This window comes from Panicum hallii, chromosome 7, assembly GCF_002211085.1.
Source record: "Panicum hallii strain FIL2 chromosome 7, PHallii_v3.1, whole genome shotgun sequence".
Lineage (NCBI taxonomy): Eukaryota > Viridiplantae > Streptophyta > Magnoliopsida > Poales > Poaceae > Panicum > Panicum hallii.
In genome coordinates, this window is record NC_038048.1 from 33,330,338 (window position 1) to 33,348,469 (window position 18,132).

The window sequence follows — 18,132 nt, forward strand, 5'->3', positions numbered from 1 at the left end:
GTGGTAGTGGTGGCTAAGCGTTTGAAAGTACTAGCTACATGCCGCGAAATATGGTAAAGTGATAAGCCTAGTAACCAATCGGCCCGGCAAGTGGACATACCTCCCACCGCTCGTAATTTGGTTTTTCTCACGCACCGACGTGCGAGAGTGCGTTCCGCACTGCGGACAGGAGTACGGTCATGTAGTCGCGCTACAGGCGTACGTCCTGCACAATTGGTGTGCGTACAGTCCTACAGTCGCTTGTGGTGACCCTGTTCCACGACCCGGAATGAAAGGTAAACGGTTGCTTTGGAATGACCTGTTGGTATTCCAAGCGTGTGAGTTAGGTTTACCCTTGTAAGGTTTGAAACTCGATTCAGAATCGTCCGTCTCTCGCGGAAATTGAGACTACTTATTCCTTCTGCCATATAGAGTAAGAAGTGTAACTAATGATGGAATAATCTTGATGAATGATAATTTCTACCTTGCTTGCTTAGTGTAGGTGCTAACCTAGCATGGATAATCAACTAGAATATGAAAGCTAAAATTTGAAAATAGATCGTACTCTTTGTTGCTTTTCAGCTGAAAATAAACCCAGAACCTTTATAATTCCTTCATGAATCTAGTTACGGGCTAAAGTATACCAAAACTCGGGTAAGCCTTCCTGAGTATTAGAATGCTCAGCCTTGCTAGTATCTGTTTCAGGTATAACCTTCGAGAATCCCACGGGCAACCCTGCATGGCCCACATCTATTCCTTTTGGCTGGTCCGTGGAATGGGATCCGTCCCCGCTGGCAGTGACCCTCCTGAGTGACATCAGGCTTTGAGCTAAGCATGGTGTCAACTTTTGCGACGTGTGTAGTCGCGTATTTATTTACCTTCCGCTGTAAGCATGGACAAGCTGTTTAGCTTGTCGGTTTAAACACTGTTTGTATAAATTTTAAGTTGAACAAGGTTTGTAATAATGTTTGCATATCTGTGAATTAAAAGTTGATGATCTATGCTAAGATTGTAAACTCACCTTCGTGTGAGGTAAACCTGCTTCGATCCTGTTGAACCGTGGTTGTATTGGGCGGAGACCCGACAGACCAATGGATTGTTCCTTTTGAAGTGCGTTGAGTTGTTGTCGGCTGTATAGCGATGATTAGCGCACTGGAACCGGAATAATTCAGGCGGTTCTGCCACATAGGGGAGCGAGGCCCCTTCAGTAATATAGAAAACTAGTCAAAAACCACTAGTTTGAGCGTTATTGGAAGTGCGGAAGCGAGACACTTTCAGTAACATAGAATACTAGCCAGAAACTGATAGTTTGAGCGTTATTAGAAATACTAGTCGGAAACTAGTAGTCTGAGCGTTACTGGAAGTATGGGAGCGAGACTCCTTCAGTAATATAGAATACTAGTCAAAAACTAGTAATCTGAGCGTTATTGAAAGCATGGGAGCGACGCCCATTTAGTAAACTTGCACGTAGTACCAGTCGTGAACCAGTAAACGGAGTAATACTGGAAGTACGGGAGCAAAGCCCCTTCAGTAACATGGAGTACTAGTCGAGAACTAGTAGTGCGAGCTTACTGAAAGTATCAGAGCAAGATTCTTTTAGTAAACTTGCACGTAGTATAAGCCGTGAACCAGTAAACATAGTAGTATTGGAAGTGTGGGAGCGAGGCCCCTTCAGTAACATAGAATACTAGTCGAGAACTTGTAATCTGAGCGTTACTGGAAGCATGGGAGCGAGGTCCCTTCAGTAACATAGAATACTAGTCGAGAACCAGTAATCTGAGCGTTACTGGAAGTATGGGAGTGAAAGTATGGGAGCGAGACCCTTTCAGTAAACTTGCACGTAGTACCAGTCGTAAACTAGTACACGGTGTGTTACTAGAAATATGGGAGCGAGGCCTTTCAATGAACTTGCACGTAGTACTAGTCGTGAATAGGTAAACAGAGTGTTACTGAAGTATAGGAGCGAGACCCCTTCAGTAAACTTGCACGTAATAACAGTTGTGAACCAGTAAACGGAGTAGTACTGGAAGTATGGGAGCGAGGCCCATGTAGTAAACTACACGTAGTACCAATCATGAACTTGCAAACGGAGTGTCACTAGAAGTATGCGAAGGTGACTGGAAGTCAATTAGCAAGGAAGAAATAAATCTCGCTGGTAGTTTCAGTCGATTTCTTGGGCGAACCATGAGAATTCACATGTTGCCATGTGAAAACTTCATGGTTGGCCCGAAGAAATTGATGACGAGGTCCTTCACGTGGGGTGATCTTGGGCAGGCCAAGACAAGTCATATATTACCCTGCGAAGATATATCGGTTGGCCCAAAGAAAGTAACAACGAGGTCCTTCACTTCCTTGGGCGGGCTAAGACAAGTCATGCCTTAACCCGCCTTCTAGGATGGGGCATGCGCTCACCCGCTCTTGAAAACCAATTTTTATGGGCGGATCATAGGATTTCCAGGGACAGATTAGGGTATGAACCGTCCTTGAAAATCGGTTTTCAGGGGCGGGTTTGGTACCTACCCGTTCTTGCAAACAGCTATTTTTAGCTGCGACAAACAGAGGTGTGGTATCGCACCCGCCCATAGAAATTGGTTTTAACCACTCCCAAAAATATTTTCTGTAGTAGTGTAGATTTTGCTACACATCTAGATATAATATATATGTAGATGTATAACTAGCATAAACTTTGTACGTAGAAAAACTAAAATAATTGATAACTTGGAACGAGGAGTGTAGCAAATTAAGCTCATGATAGCTAGCTCCGGCCGCAATGATCGATATTCGTTCCTTACTTCCATATATGCAAGCATGCATGCACGCACGCACGTATCGAGATTGATTAGCGGATCGGACTTGCCTTCGATCACGGCCCGCAATCCCGGATTTTTTTTTGTGAGGCTAGAATTTTATATTCCGTGATGTGTACAAGTGAAACGGTCCGACCAAGCCCTCGTTGCTACAATTTTATTTTTAAGAAAACACAATGCACAGAAACAGATATTCAGATACACACACCACCATATACACTTAACACTTAACACCATGATTTGTATATAGCATAATCATCTTCCATAGTATATGGATGTTCTCTAATTGTTAAAATGTTTTTAAGCAAAAGGAAACACTTTTATGTTTACATCAAATCTCAAGCCACACATGCATTTAGGGATCAATTTCAAAAAGACACGCTTATAGTTCAGTTCACATAAAAAGGGGAATTTGCATTCATACCACCACTTGGGTGGCGATTTTCAAAGCCAGTTAATGACATGTGGGGGAGTGTGGGGTCGTCCTACATGTCATTGACATAGGCTAGTGGCCGGTATAAATGCAAAGTGTGTACCTCAAATGGTGATATGGATGAAAAACACTCCTATAAAAAGGTACACTATCAGTATTGTGGTTCATTTTGTGGAATTTAATGGAAATGCAGGATTTTTAGCGGTGCAGATTCGTATAAAAGTGCGGTTATCTTGTGGAATTGAATGGAAACACAAGCATTTTCAGATAAGTAAAGTCTCAGTTGTCACTGAAGTGTTTCTAGTTTCCTCAAAATGAAAATGAGTTATTTGAATCATTTCTGGACGCAACAAAATTCTACCAAAATCCTTCACAGCACGCGACGTCTGCCATCACACACGCAGACTTGCAGCTGAAAAGCCTAGCGGCAATCTCATGCTTAATATGGGCCTACAATGGATAGCGCACCCACCGTGATCTCTAGTTCGTATAATGGGCCACTTTAAGTCGGCCTTCTGGATTTTTTTTTTGACACGTCGGCCTTCTGGATCTACTCCTTTAACGGGCCTAACATCGGCCTACTTCATACATTGGGTCTGTTCGGCCCGGCCGTGCTGCTATCTCGTCTCGAAAATATCTCCTACACCGTTTTAGTGGGCCCGGAAGCATGGACCCACGACCATCATTCTTGCTCACCGAGAAATATCTGCAGGCCAGAGCGCGTGGACAGCCTTGGTCACCGACTAGTGGGCCCCACACGTCAGCCCCACCCGCCCGCGCCCCATCTGATGCTCCTGCTCCGCCGCGTCTGCTTCCTCCTCCCGTCGCCCTCTCCTCGCGCGCCGCTCGCAAAACCTCTCCCGCTCCTCCTCCGCCTGCCCAGAACCCTACCCTCGGCAGCGCGCGCGCTCGCGTCCATGGCTGCGCCGGCCGCGCCGGCGGGTGGGACGGCGGCGATGAGCCGGGACGCGTTCCGCGCGGCGGTGACCAACACGCTGGAGCGGCGCCTCTTCTTCGTGCCCTCTTTCAAGATCTACGGCGGCGTTGCGGGGCTCTACGACTACGGGCCCCCCGGGTGCGCCGTCAAGGCCAACGTCCTCGCTTTCTGGCGCCAGGTACTGCACTACTGCCATACCTAGCTTAGCTAGCCCCCCCCCCCCCCAAAAAAAAAACCACTACTTTAACTTGTAGGAATTGGAGGCAAAGGCGCCACATTTTGCCCATTTTAATTCTGAATTGAGGCGAAATAGGATGCGAGGGGGGCCGCTGGGTGCTGAATTTTCGTCCTATTTGCTCTGGTCTCTGGCCCTTTGTTTGCAAATAGTAAGGTTTATAGTGTTGCTGCGCTGATATGCCGTGTTGGAGTTTCACGTCGACATGTGGTGTGCCATAAGCTGAATAGCTGATTGCTGAAATTGGTTGCCTACCTTTTGGTGAAAGGGAAAGGTGGCTACTGTATGCTCTGGCTTAACCTATGCTTCTTTTGTAAATTGTAAAACCGTGGAAATTACTCTGGTTTTGTTAAGTTCGTGTATTAGGATGTTTAATTTGGTTTCCTGGACTGTAGAAGATCAGGGAGCAGCTTGCACTTCATAGTTCTCAGTTTCACTGTGTCAGGGTTCACAAAGTGAAAATTTTAAAGGCTTAACTTGAATGCGCGGATTTTTGAAACTATGCTCTGCAAATAATAGTTCATAATGGTGATAAATAAAAGGAATCTAGCGTATGTGTAAATGTTTGTGGGGCTGGTTGTCATCAGGTTGTACTGAGAAAGTGTACTAATAAGAGGAATGAGCAAACAGTTACAGAAAATCGTCCTAGTTTACAAGTTAAAGTCGTCCCATTTCTTTTTTCTTTTTTACTTTTCAACAGTTCATCGGCAGTTCAACACTACTGACTACATCTAATACAACAAATTAGCATTAGGATGCTCTCAATTCATATTACTACTACCTCTGTCCCAGAATATAGCTATGTTTAGGTTTTTTCCAAGTCAAACCTTTTAAACTTTGACTACGGATAGTAAAAAAATCATAAAGATTGATAACATAAAAATGATATTGGTTGATTCATAATGAAACCAACTATCATAGCATGTAACCTTTTCTATTTAAAATTAATTATTTTTGGAGATATTATTGCTCAAAGATGAAAATGTTTGATTTTGATCAAGTCTAAAAGTTGCTATATTTTGGGACGGAGGTAGTATGTTATAAGGTGAGTTTTGGTGCAGCTAAGGAATGCATTATTAAATTTCTACGAATAACTTTTACATTTGATAAAACTATCACAAAACTGCAGATTTATGCGAATGTATCACAAAGCTACAGATCTAGAGGATAGCTGTGTGCTTGGGTGGCTATAAGTGCTTAAATCCTCTGAAGGAAAATATTTAATTTTGTGACACAATTGATGGTAAATCTGTTAGTTTTGTGATAAGCTGACTTAGATGAGTAAATATGTTGTTTTATGATTTTATTAATGCTTGATATATAGTTCTGTGATATGGTGGCATTAATCTGTAGTTTTGCCAAAATGCATGTTATCTTGTGAAATTTACACAGTATTTAAATACCAGGCGCATTTAGGGGGAAATGTCTTACTCTGAGTCACAACTTTCCAATTTGATGCATGGATGGTCTGAATGCTCTGGGTACCACCATTGTTGTAAAAATGTTTCCGTTACCTTTTTTTTGGTATGTGTTACATAAATCTTGACATGTGTTGAAGTATCCTTAATTTAAATATTTAAAATGTTTAGGTTAATATATATTGGGTGTATCAGGCAAAGACTACCTAAGTTTTGAATAAATGAAAATTGTTGCAATGAGTGTCTTATTTTGCTGGAATTTAGGTTTCTTTCACTTGATATGTCCCAGTGCCCACATGTATTAACTATATATCTTGAGTACTTTTAACTTTTGTGAATGTAGTATTTTCATATCGGTCATTACTTGCTATCTAATGTACACCTTTTTCAGCATTTTGTGCTAGAGGAAGGGATGCTTGAGGTCGACTGTCCATGTGTGACACCAGAAGTTGTCTTGAAAGCCTCTGGTCATGTGGATAAATTTACAGACTTAATGGTTAAAGATGAAAAGACAGGAAACTGCTACCGTGCAGACCATTTGCTCAAGGATTTCTGTAAGGATAAGCTTGAGAAGGACCAGACATTGTCACCAGAGCAGGCAGAAGAATACAATAAAATTCTTGCTATCTTGGATGATCTCTCTGCAGAGCAATTGGGTGCTAAGATTAAGGAGTATGGGATTGTTGCTCCTGACACCAAGAACCCATTGTCGGATCCCTACCCCTTCAATCTCATGTTTCAGACTTCCATTGGACCGTCAGGTTTGAGTCCAGGGTGAGACAATAATAGCTGAATATATTCACATACCGCTATGTTCAATCATGTTTGAGCTTATCTGTTTCATTGGTTTTGCAGGTATATGAGGCCAGAGACAGCACAGGGTATCTTTGTAAACTTTAAAGACTTGTACTACTACAATGGCAACAAGCTACCTTTCGCTGCAGCTCAAATTGGCCAGGCCTTCAGGAATGAGGCATGATTTTCTGTTCATTACCTGTGCTAGTCTTCTTCTTATTAACATATTTTCTATTTGAAATGTGATGGGACACATGAAAGGTTATCATTACTTGCATCACTCATGTAAGGTACACTTGAGTAATCAGCTATTTATTAGGTATCCAGATTCAGCAATCAGCACAAAAGATATTATTTATAAACTTACCTTTGAGGTAAACTGCACTAGTAAAATGTGCACAAGTACATTAATTAGTTGCAACTTTAGGGGCGGCCTTCCCTAAATACTCTGTGGACTGAAACAAACTTCTTCATTAGATATCTCCCCGCCAAGGCCTTCTGAGAGTCCGCGAGTTTACATTAGCGGAAATTGAGCACTTTGTGGACCCAGAGGACAAATCCCACCCAAAATTTGGTGATGTCTCTGATCTAGAATTCTTGATGTTTCCAAGAGAGGACCAAATGGCAGGAAGGTCAGCCACAAGACTTAAACTCGGAAATGCTGTATCTGAGGTATTTCATTCAGATACTTCAGTTACATGTTGTTATTGGCAATATGTTATTACTGGTTCTGTTCTCTTATTTTGCGGTTAATGTCACAGTAATTTATGCTACAACTTGTAGGGAACTGTGAACAATGAGACCCTTGGCTACTTTATTGGAAGAGTCTACCTTTTCTTGACACAACTTGGGATTGATAAAGATCGTCTACGCTTCCGACAGCATCTGCCAAATGAAATGGCTCACTATGCTGCTGATTGTTGGGATGCAGAGATTGAGTGCTCTTATGGATGGATTGAGTGTGTTGGAATTGCTGATAGGTCTGCCTATGACTTGCGTGCACACTCGGTATGTATCAGTATTGTCACCAACTGCTTGCAGTCTTGCAAATGATCAAATGATTATTCATTGTACACCATTACTTATATGCTTGATCATCAAGCTAAGAAGCGAGGAGCAGTGCATTTCTTTTTTTAAGTCACCTTTCTTAATAGTCCATCTGCCACCTTTTATGTTTATGAAAATTGGACCTTTTGTTTTACTGTTTTACTATCAAAGAGTTAAAAATGTCATTTAAGTTTAATTCAACACTCTGACTTTGTTTACCCCATTTGTTTGTCCTACACCAAAATAAATAAATAAATCAATGGCATTGATGCATTCAATTTTGAAGTTTTCTTTTCCTCATAACATCATGATAGAACTACCCCTTTCTAAGGTCGTTATTGGACAAATGGACAGGATAAAAGTGGTGAGAAACTTGAAGCACATGAAAAGTTTGCAGAACCCAGAGAAGTGGAGGTGAGCTTTCCTTTTCCTTTATTGTTTGCAAATGCTTTCAATCATTATTTTTCCCGAAAAAAAATGTTTATCATTATCCCAGCTGTGAAGCTGTAAGGTTTTTGTTAGTTTTTAAAATTAATTGTTTTTCTAATAGCAGTTTCATTTTGCCACATTCAGAAATTAGTTATAACCCCATCAAAGAAGGAGCTTGGCCTTGCATTCAAAGGGAACCAAAGGATGGTTCTTGAAGCATTGGAAGTAAGTTCTATTTGCACATTGGCTTTTTATGTCATGTTTTTATTGTGTGTATTCATGCACTTTCTCTTCGTTCAGGCGATGGGTGAGACTGAAGCTTTGGATATGAAAGCTAAGTTGGAGTCCAAGGGGGAGGTTGAGTTCAAAGTGTGCACCCTTGGGAAGGATGTTACGATAAAGAAAAGCATGGTTTCAATTAATATTGAGAAGAAAAAAGAACACCAAAGGAAATTTACTCCTTCTGTCATTGAACCATCCTTTGGGATTGGGCGCATTATATACTGCCTTTTTGAGCACTGTTTCTTCCAAAGGCCTGGCAAGGCAGAGGATGAGCAGTTAAATGTGTTTGGTTTCCCCCCTCTTGTTGCCCCAATAAAGTGCACTGTCTTTCCACTGGTCAAGCTTGAGAAATTTGAGGTTGTTGCCAAGAAAATTTCAAAGGCCTTGACAGCAGCAGGGATTTCACATATTATCGACATGACAGGTACATGACCGAACTATGTGGATTTGTGCTTATTTTCTATTCAGCACTTATATCTGAGTTCTACTGTTGTTTTTTTGTTATTCTTTGCAACTTACTATACTTTTAAAGATGAGATAGATAAGAAGTAGCTTTACATGATTTGTCGACTGATTGTTAAAAATTTTAATGTCTTGTGGACATTCAAATTTCCTCTTGGTATGCTTCGTGACTCAATGTTCCTGCTCTGCTTTCTTTTCAAAATATTCCGATTGAATGAAATGAAGCATATAAATTTGTTCTTCTAGATCAAGTTATTATGGCATATTCCATACTGCACTCGATGAACTAAAATTATAAATTCTAAATACTATTTTATGGTATCATGCTTTAGCCTAGTGGACAGTGACAGATTGCAAGGCTAGTGATTGGTGGATTTAAGTATCTTGTTCATTGTCTTGTACACTTTTCAGTCTGTCATGTCATCATGGATACTTTGCTGCAGGTAACACAATAGGAAAACGCTATGCAAGGACGGACGAGCTTGGCGTGCCCCTGGCGATCACGGTTGACAACACCACTAGCGTGACGGTGCGCGACCGGGACAGCAAGGACCAGATCCGCGTGGAGGTGGACGAGGTGGCCTCGGTGGTGAAGGAGGTAATGGACGGGCAGAGCACCTGGGCCGACATCATGTGGAGGTACCCGACGCACACCGCCTCAGCCGCCGAGGATGAGGCTGAACCCTGAAGGGCACAGCCAAAACAATATCCAACGATCGTTGGCCCCTGAGAACATTTCCTGCTTAACAGAAACAGAATGCATTTTGGTGTAAGCTTGCGGTAGCCTTGATTCCTGGAAATTTCCACAGATAGTTTATTTGTGAATTGTGATGTTCGACCTGTAAATTCTGCTGCTTCGTTCATCTTTTTCACCTTACGAACTGCAATGTTTGATGAATCCTTTGTCTGTCGGATAGTATTCTGTTTATAAAAAAGAATGGCACACTACGTGACCACATCTAATATGACGTCATCGTGACTACATGGTAATGCTCAATTGCTCGTCATAAGAGAGCACTGGAGAATTTCAGACACTTCGTGTGAAATTCTCGAGCCCACCTGTCACGGGTGCAGCTCATTAAGCTGGCTAGCTGAAATGTTCAGGCCCAATAAAGTATCTCCAGGCCCACGTAACACAATGGGCTGCAGAAATCCGGGCAGCGTAGCCCAGCACCCCCAATACTTTTCTCCGCCTCTCGTGTTTTTTCCATTCCTCTCTCTACCTCCGTGCGTCCAGGCGACCGGGCGGTGCGAACCCTAGACGAGATTAGATTGGAGGGGAGCGCCACCACCGGCGGAGGAGGACGACGACAAGATGCTGAGGGTTGCGGGGAGGAGGCTCTCGTCTTCCCTCTCCTGGCGCCCCGCCGCGGCCGCTGCCAGGAACCCGCTTGCCGGCGCTGGCGCCCCCGGCGGGGACGACGACTCCGCCCGCGGCCGGAGCCAGCCGCGGTTCTCCATCGAGTCCCCCTTCTTCGCCGCCGCCAGGGGTAAGCGCGCCGTGTCCCTCCGCCTGCTTCATGTGTTTCCGTATAGATTCGGCTCGGATTGGGATCGGGATCCGTCGGGCGGGTTCCAGAGGATCCTTTGATCTGATACGTGGGTTGGTACTTTGCCCGCGTGATGGATGATGTTCAGGTCCTCGATGATGGCGTAGTTCTGGTTACCGAAGCATTACTGTTTGTATCGTTAGGGCTCGTCGTCCTTCAGTTGCTTGTTGTGATGTAGCTTACCGCCAGTAGTTCTTACCTAGATCGGTCTTGTTCGTGGTTTACATTCATAGTATACTGTTGCCATCTGCGCCACTTTACCTGTACGTTTGATGAATTTTTGCTCAACTTGTTTGGATGCTTTGTGTTCCTATTAGGGACCATTTCTGCTGTCCCTAGAAGCCAGAAGTATGTTTCCGTTTTTTACCATGTTCTTATTTTGTTTGGAGCACCATTTCTCCATTTGCTGTTACTGAGCATTGTTTGAACATAAATAATTGGACAACTCTAAGGAACCATGTACGCATGTGGACAACTCTAAGGAACCATGTACGCATGCAATTTTACCTGACAAATTGGTGATGAGTTGTCTTTCTATGATGGCAATGTTGTGTGCTGTGAGTATAAAAGAGGGGGAGGGGCATTTTCTAGCAATATGTCAATACTCTTTTTAATCCCCTAAAATGCTTGAGCTAGGGCAGCTAGTATCTCCTTGCTTAAAGAAAAAAAGGCCTAGTATCTGGAGTATTCTGCCATTGTAGCTACTTTTTTCATGCCATCTTAGTTACTTCTGTTGATCAGAAGCTTCTGTTTATGTTGTACGGCACTCAATTGTTCAGTATCATTTTGCATGTAGTTTTTTTACTAATTTACTTCTATCTGTGATGATAAACGAGAACAAGTTTTTACTATGTTTCTATTATTTACCTGTTGACAAGGACCGTGATAGTGACCATTGACATGTTGATTATGCTTGGTAGTTTCAAACATATATATGTGATGCATCTTGTTAGTCTAAAGCCCGCATATGCGCTTATTTTTACTGTGATTAGTGTTGCTATGGTTGAAAGCTCCATTAATAAAATACAAGGATTCTTCTGCCTTATATTCTTGTAGACCCTCAAGTTCTGGAGGATCTCTTGATCTGCAAAACTAGGATACCCATCAGATGGCTGGTTTAGGTTCTTATGATTGCCCTAGACTGACCTGAAAGCCTTTATATTTGTATCTTTGTGGTTGATACATCATCTCTGACCATTTCTAATGGACGTGTGTTTGTTTTCCTTCATCATCTGTACATGTGGCTCTCCCATACATTTATTTCATCTTCCTTACATAAGTCTGAATTTCATCTACTGCTATAGATTTTTCCAATTCCACGAGAAGTTGGAACTAAACATAGTTAAAAAAATATTCTAGTTAAATGGTACATTGAGCGAACTAATGGTCTCTGAAGAACTAGTTTTGAGAACTTTGACAGTGCAGTTAGAAGATATATGCAGAGCAATGATATCCGAAAATGTTGTTCAGTTCAGTTGTAAAAAAAAAAGTGGTGTCAACAGAGTTCTTTAGAAGCTTTCTTGTGCTAACGACCCTTGGTGTGTGCAGCTTCAGATTTTATCTTTATGCCTCATTTTCTAATTGAATAATTTGTCTCTTACCTAGCCTGAATGATTGGTGTTGCTACCCAGATACTGTCTTCACTGTTGTATAAAGTGCATTCCCTTGATTTCAGCATTGATATGTTGTTTGGCAAATTGATGGTGAGTTTGGGTACTATCATGACGATGCTGATAGTACTCATGGCAAATTGGTGAAGCATGTTGATATGCTGTTACATTTAATTTGAACATACAATCAGTGACCTGCTCATGGAAAAAATAACTCTTCTCAAAACTTCTGAAGTAGCATCCAATTTTACTTCATTTTGTCATGTTTCTTTAATCTAGTTTTACTGCGTAAAGGCTTCCATTGTTTTGTATTGTTCTAGAGACCTTATATATGCCTGACCAAACTGTCATGTCACCTTTGGTTATTTACTTATGTCAATGTGCTCCAAAACTACAATTTAGTTTATAGGTTTCTCCTGTACCTGTTGGCAAAGACCAAAACAATGCCCACTATTTGCTGGCTAAAGAAATAGCTGATTATGCTTGGCTTGGTTTAAAAATATTCCTCATGTTTTCTGTCAGTCCGAAGCCTGTGTAGCATATGCGGATTATTTCTAAGATCTAAAATTACAATGAGAAAAAAGGAACAATGAAGCAACAGTGGTTCCTTCATGTTAGAACTCTATGGGACACTCTTTCAGTGTTGGCTAGTTCCATGAAATGCCTCTTAGGATGATCGTGTTCCTATCGTTGCCAATGCTGGTATATCCTTGCTTGTGCTCCAGGTTGAATGCCCTACTATCATTTGCTATTTGTTTACTTATAAAGATGGTTATGTAACATTTTTTAACGTGTCCTGCAGGTTTCTCTTCTGCTGAAACACTTGTCCCAAGGAACCAAGATGCTGGCCTAGCTGATGTTCCAGCAACTGTGGCTGCTGTAAAGAACCCTAACCCAAAGGTGGTTTATGATGAGTACAACCATGAAAGATATCCTCCTGGAGATCCCAGCAAGCGTGCCTTTGCATACTTTGTCCTGAGTGGTGGGAGATTCATTTACGCATCACTGCTGCGTCTCCTCGTATTGAAGTTTGTCCTAAGCATGTCAGCAAGTAAGGATGTGCTTGCCCTCGCTTCACTCGAGGTGGACCTCTCCAGCATTGAACCAGGCACCACAGTGACTGTGAAGTGGCGTGGGAAGCCGGTCTTCATCAGGCGCCGGACTGAGGATGACATCAAGCTGGCCAACAGCGTGGACGTCGCGTCCCTGCGCCACCCAGAGCAGGACGCGGAGCGCGTGAAGAACCCTGAGTGGCTGGTGGTCATTGGCGTCTGCACCCACCTCGGCTGCATCCCGCTTCCGAACGCAGGAGACTTTGGTGGCTGGTTCTGCCCGTGCCACGGCTCCCACTACGACATCTCCGGGAGGATCCGTAAGGGACCTGCGCCGTTCAACCTTGAGGTGCCCACCTACAGTTTCTTGGAGGAGAACAAGCTGCTCATAGGCTAAGAGCTTGGAAAGCACCGTCAATTTTATCTACCTTAATCCACAGAGGTGAATCCCTTCTGTGCTGTTATATTGTTTCTTTTTTTGTTGGGTTGGCTAAAATTTTGTTTCGCCGGAGTCAGGGCCATGCCATGATGGTTTACTGTCATCTGCTAAAGTGAATGTTTCAAGTAAAAATAATTTGCCACTGTTCTGCTACTGAAATGTAAGTTGGAAATGAATTGGGAACTTCATTTTTTCCAAGGTAATGTAGGAAGGATATTGGATGCATCATTCTGGCACATTCTCATGTGATGAATAATAAGCAGTCTCTGTTAATTGTGCCATTTGTTTATCTGATGTGAAGCTACTCACTGAACTGGTGATGGTTGGGGATGCGGGGTCAAATTTGCATGCGTTCCACGCTCGGCGATCAAGAGATGCCATTGTGGATTGGCTGGTGGTGTTCTGCCGCTGGCTGTGATAAGGCTGTGTTCTTTGGTCCTACCTGACAGTTACTGAACCGCGTGCACGTAGTGGCCAGTTGCCATCACGGGCATGGCAGCAAGACAATGACAGGACGACTACGCACAGCCAATGGCCCAATGATCTGATGGCGTGTGCAAGAGTCGGGTCCAATGCCTGAACTCGGTCGGCCTCCCACGCGGTCTTGTCAAATGGTTGGCCTGTAACGGAGAAAGAAAGAGCATCATTCTCTAATCTTTTAATACAAAACGTTCAAAAAAATCAAAAATTACACTTATTTCATGATTTGCACGCTTTTCGATCATTGGAATCGCACGGAGCTCACCTAGTTAAGCTCGATAAGCTTCGGTATTAACTCAAGCTGACTCCGTTTTGTACCCGCATTGAGTTCGAATCAAGGCCAGATCGTGCTTTGAAACTCGGAAGCATTGTCGATGACGAGTTCTTCAGCAGCCATTCCTCCATCGCGGTTTGCAAAATACACGCATACGGGAACACGAACGTAAACCGAAGGCAAAATATTTCTAGGGATCCGAAGCATGGTATACGTGGCGAAGTAGGATATGACCTATCGTGATAGCGAAGAAAACTGGGTACAAGGTACTCAAGCGGCACATGCCCGACGGGATGATGAACAGGTCAAGTGTCAGCCCGGCCGCGTCCAGGCCGACGGTCCAAGGGGAAGGCGTCAACGGTGGCGTCAAGGCCAAGCGTGTCCACTCCGAATCCCGGGTCCTCGATCGTAAACAAACGGCAGCTCAGAATTTTCACTATAAAAACTTAAAAAATTCAAACATTTTTTTAAAAACCAGTACTATTATCCCTTCCCTGACAGAAAAATATCGAGTTTCTAGCTCCGCCAAAATAATATAGCGGATCATTTTAAACAATAGTAGGTCTGTTTTTCCCGCTGATGCACATGCATTTACTACTAATCTTTGTACATATTTTAGCCTCCTATTTTGGTGTTCCATTTCCCGCTGATTGGGGAGGAAGACTTGCTACAGTAGAAGAAGATGGATGCCAGGTTCAATTTGATTTACTTAGTATGATAACGGGAAGTAGCAACAACTCTGGTGGAAAGAATCATCATAGATGATGGAAAGAATGATAGAGCAGTATGTAGTTGTAATCCTCACCCTCTTCGGCTAAATATTGGAACTTTGGAAGGTATCTTAGACTTCGTCCAAGCTTCGCTAGATTTTTAGACCCGCTACTAGTTTTGTTATATCTAGAACTCAGTGAAATAAATTTTAGCAGCTATAAAACATGTTTAAACGCTTTCAGTGAAAATTGGTCCAATAAAGATGGTAACCGGTTGTACCGTCAGGGATAGGTAAAACTCTGAAGACAGGATTTCAGTTCATTAGAAAAGCAAACACCAGAATAATAGTGGTTGCTAATAAAGGGATTAACACTACTTAAACTTACTTCCTAAACTACTCTGGGGAAAAACCTCTTTCCTAAACTAGGATTTAGAGAAAGTGATTCCCTCTGATTACTGTGGACTAGTTGGAGTGTGGACCCATTCTCTCTCCTCTCTCCTCTCCATTTGTCCTAACAAAATCTCTCCTTTGCTTAGCTCCTCAATTCCTCTTCCTCCTCTTTGTTGAGTTCCCCCAAATCCAATCCCCTCGTGAAGCTCTCCCTTCGCTCCTAGAGGTCGAGACCGGAGCAGGCGTCCCCTCCGGGATGGGATCAGGAACGGGGTGGTTCCCCGTGGCCCTCCTGCTGCTGGCAGCCTCCATCCTCTCGCCGCGGGTGGTCGCCGCCGCCGCCGCCGGCGGGGAGGCCGAACACGCCGTTCAGCAGCACAGCGAGCGCATCTCAGGTGCCCCCAACTTCTCCCCCTTTTTCATCTCCAAACTTTGCCTATCCAAAGTTGATTCCTGTTATGATTTAGGAACCTAGTTTTTTTTTCCTCCCCTTTTCCGCGTTGTTCTTCCCTTGGATTCCGAAGCCCGCGTGGCTGTTGATTGTGGGTTGATAATTTCTTCGTCACGCCTGGAGTTGGAGGTTGAATTTCTGAATATTTTTCGTTGGTGCTGTTGCTTAGAGTTGTGGACTAGGACGTCTTTGATGGCTAATAAATCCGTGTCATTTCAGCCGAATTTCCTTCCCTTTTTTGCGCCTTTTGTGTTGGATTTCTCTTTTCTGTGATATCAAGCTTAAGTTTTCAGGTTCAAGTTCTGTCCTTTTCTCGTTAGGTTGTGGATGGTACCATCACCGTTTAGTTGTTAGCTGTAGGGTTGATTTTGGGTGCTCTCGTTCCCCATTTTATCCACAAATTTCTTGCGTTTCTTAGTTCCTTGATAGGTTGATCCCTAGCCACTCTCAAAAGCATGGGAAAAAGACCTTTTTATGCAGCTCTATAGGTGTATTTGGGTTCAGTTGGCTGAAATGGTTTGGAATCAAAGAGGAGCCTATCTCAATGACATGAATTGGTTCAAATATAAAAATGGCTATTTCATCTTAAGTTTCAAATCAAGTAGAGGATGCTCAACATGATATTGGGCTTTGAAACCAATTTTGGGTGGAAATATCCGCATTCATGTTTCTCTGTTGCACTTGATTTGCATCATATGTTATGTGAGTTGCTGGCATGTCTGTACTGACATGACAACTATGGAACTGTAGGGAGTGCTGGTGATGTGTTAGAAGATAATCCTGTGGGGAGGTTGAAGGTCTTCATTTATGACTTGCCGAGGAAGTACAACAAGAAGATGGTCACCAAGGATCCACGGTGCCTCAATCACATGTTTGCTGCAGAAATTTTCATGCATCGTTTCTTGCTCTCAAGTGCTGTGCGGACTCTAAATCCCAAGGAGGCTGACTGGTTCTATACGCCAGTTTATACTACTTGTGATTTAACTAATGCTGGACTGCCCTTGCCATTTAAGTCACCTCGGGTGATGAGGAGTGCAATCCAATATATCTCAAACAAATGGCCCTTCTGGAACAGAACTGATGGAGCAGATCACTTCTTTGTTGTTCCGCATGATTTTGCAGCATGCTTCCACTACCAGGTGAGTTCCCATGCTCATCATGGTTTCCATTGTGTATATTTTTGCCTTTTAATGCCTTAACTACCTTTTTTCTCAGAAGATGCATGGGTAACAATTATATCAATGTTTGCAGGAAGAAAAGGCTATTGAGCGTGGAATTCTTCCATTGCTGCGACGTGCTACTTTGGTTCAAACTTTTGGACAGGAGAATCATGTCTGTCTAAAGGAGGGTTCTATCATTATCCCACCCTATGCTCCTCCACAGAAAATGCAAGCTCATCTGATTTCCCCCGACACTCCACGCTCAATCTTTGTTTACTTCCGGGGGCTTTTCTATGATACGGGGAATGACCCTGAGGGTGGATACTATGCAAGGTAGCAATCACTTTGAGGTTAACATATTTGAATCCTATGTTAATGTTTGAGCACTTTATTCACTTCCATAATATTATTGTACAGAGGTGCACGAGCTTCCCTGTGGGAGAATTTCAAGAGCAACCCTCTATTTGATATTTCCACAGACCACCCTGCCACTTACTATGAAGACATGCAGCGTGCTGTCTTCTGCCTGTGCCCATTGGGCTGGGCACCATGGAGCCCTAGGTTGGTTGAGGCTGTGGTCTTTGGCTGCATTCCAGTCATCATAGCTGATGATATTGTGCTACCATTTGCGGATGCAATTCCATGGGAGGAAATTGGTGTCTTTGTTGAGGAGAAGGATGTCCCGAAGTTAGACACAATCCTCACATCAATGCCAATCGATGACATTTTAAGAAAGCAAAGGTTACTTGCAAATCCATCAATGAAGCAGGCCATGTTGTTCCCGCAGCCAGCCCAACCAAGGGATGCATTCCACCAAATCTTGAACGGTCTTGCTCGCAAGCTGCCACACCCCAAGGGAACATACTTACAACCTGGCGATAAGCGTCTCAACTGGACTGCTGGACCTGTGGGAGATCTGAAGCCCTGGTAGTGAAGAGCAATCTTCTTCTCGGATAAGCTTTGCCATGGAAACCCCATAGGAGTAGTCTACACTTCATGAAGTGTGATGTAATCGAAATGCTGTGCTTTAGGTGCAAAATACACCTTGGCCTTGTCTAGTCCTTATGAACATTATGTAACTTATTGGTCTTTGGATAGAAATGAAATGTTGTTTATCTTGCTATCACAACTGCATTTTAGATTGATTATGTGTGCTGATAAGTTTTTGCTACAGCTGTACTGCTGCCTGT

General features: G+C 43.1%; 3 protein-coding genes across 3 annotated transcripts; all 3 read left to right on the forward strand.

Moving 5' to 3' along the window:
- Window positions 1–3,992: 3,992 nt before the first annotated feature.
- On the forward strand, window positions 3,993–9,722 carry LOC112899028 (glycine--tRNA ligase, mitochondrial 1-like). Its single transcript, XM_025967358.1, has 9 exons — window positions 3,993–4,334; window positions 6,201–6,583; window positions 6,665–6,782; window positions 7,082–7,276; window positions 7,388–7,612; window positions 8,006–8,065; window positions 8,225–8,305; window positions 8,381–8,786; window positions 9,268–9,722. Exons 1-9 carry the CDS (start codon window positions 4,008–4,010, stop codon window positions 9,510–9,512), a joined length of 2,040 nt encoding a protein of 679 aa, XP_025823143.1. The 5' UTR covers window positions 3,993–4,007; the 3' UTR covers window positions 9,513–9,722.
- A 323-nt stretch (window positions 9,723–10,045) lies between these two features.
- On the forward strand, window positions 10,046–13,748 carry LOC112899029 (cytochrome b-c1 complex subunit Rieske, mitochondrial). The gene is made up of 2 exons (XM_025967359.1): window positions 10,046–10,314; window positions 12,787–13,748. The coding sequence occupies exons 1-2, from the start codon at window positions 10,140–10,142 to the stop codon at window positions 13,431–13,433; spliced, it is 822 nt and encodes a 273-aa protein (XP_025823144.1). The 5' UTR covers window positions 10,046–10,139; the 3' UTR covers window positions 13,434–13,748.
- Window positions 13,749–15,427: 1,679 nt separating this feature from the next.
- On the forward strand, window positions 15,428–18,068 carry LOC112899883 (probable glucuronosyltransferase Os04g0398600). Its single transcript, XM_025968530.1, has 4 exons — window positions 15,428–15,726; window positions 16,533–16,921; window positions 17,034–17,275; window positions 17,360–18,068. The coding sequence occupies exons 1-4, from the start codon at window positions 15,588–15,590 to the stop codon at window positions 17,871–17,873; spliced, it is 1,284 nt and encodes a 427-aa protein (XP_025824315.1). The 5' UTR covers window positions 15,428–15,587; the 3' UTR covers window positions 17,874–18,068.
- The last annotated feature ends 64 nt before the right edge of the window (window positions 18,069–18,132 follow it).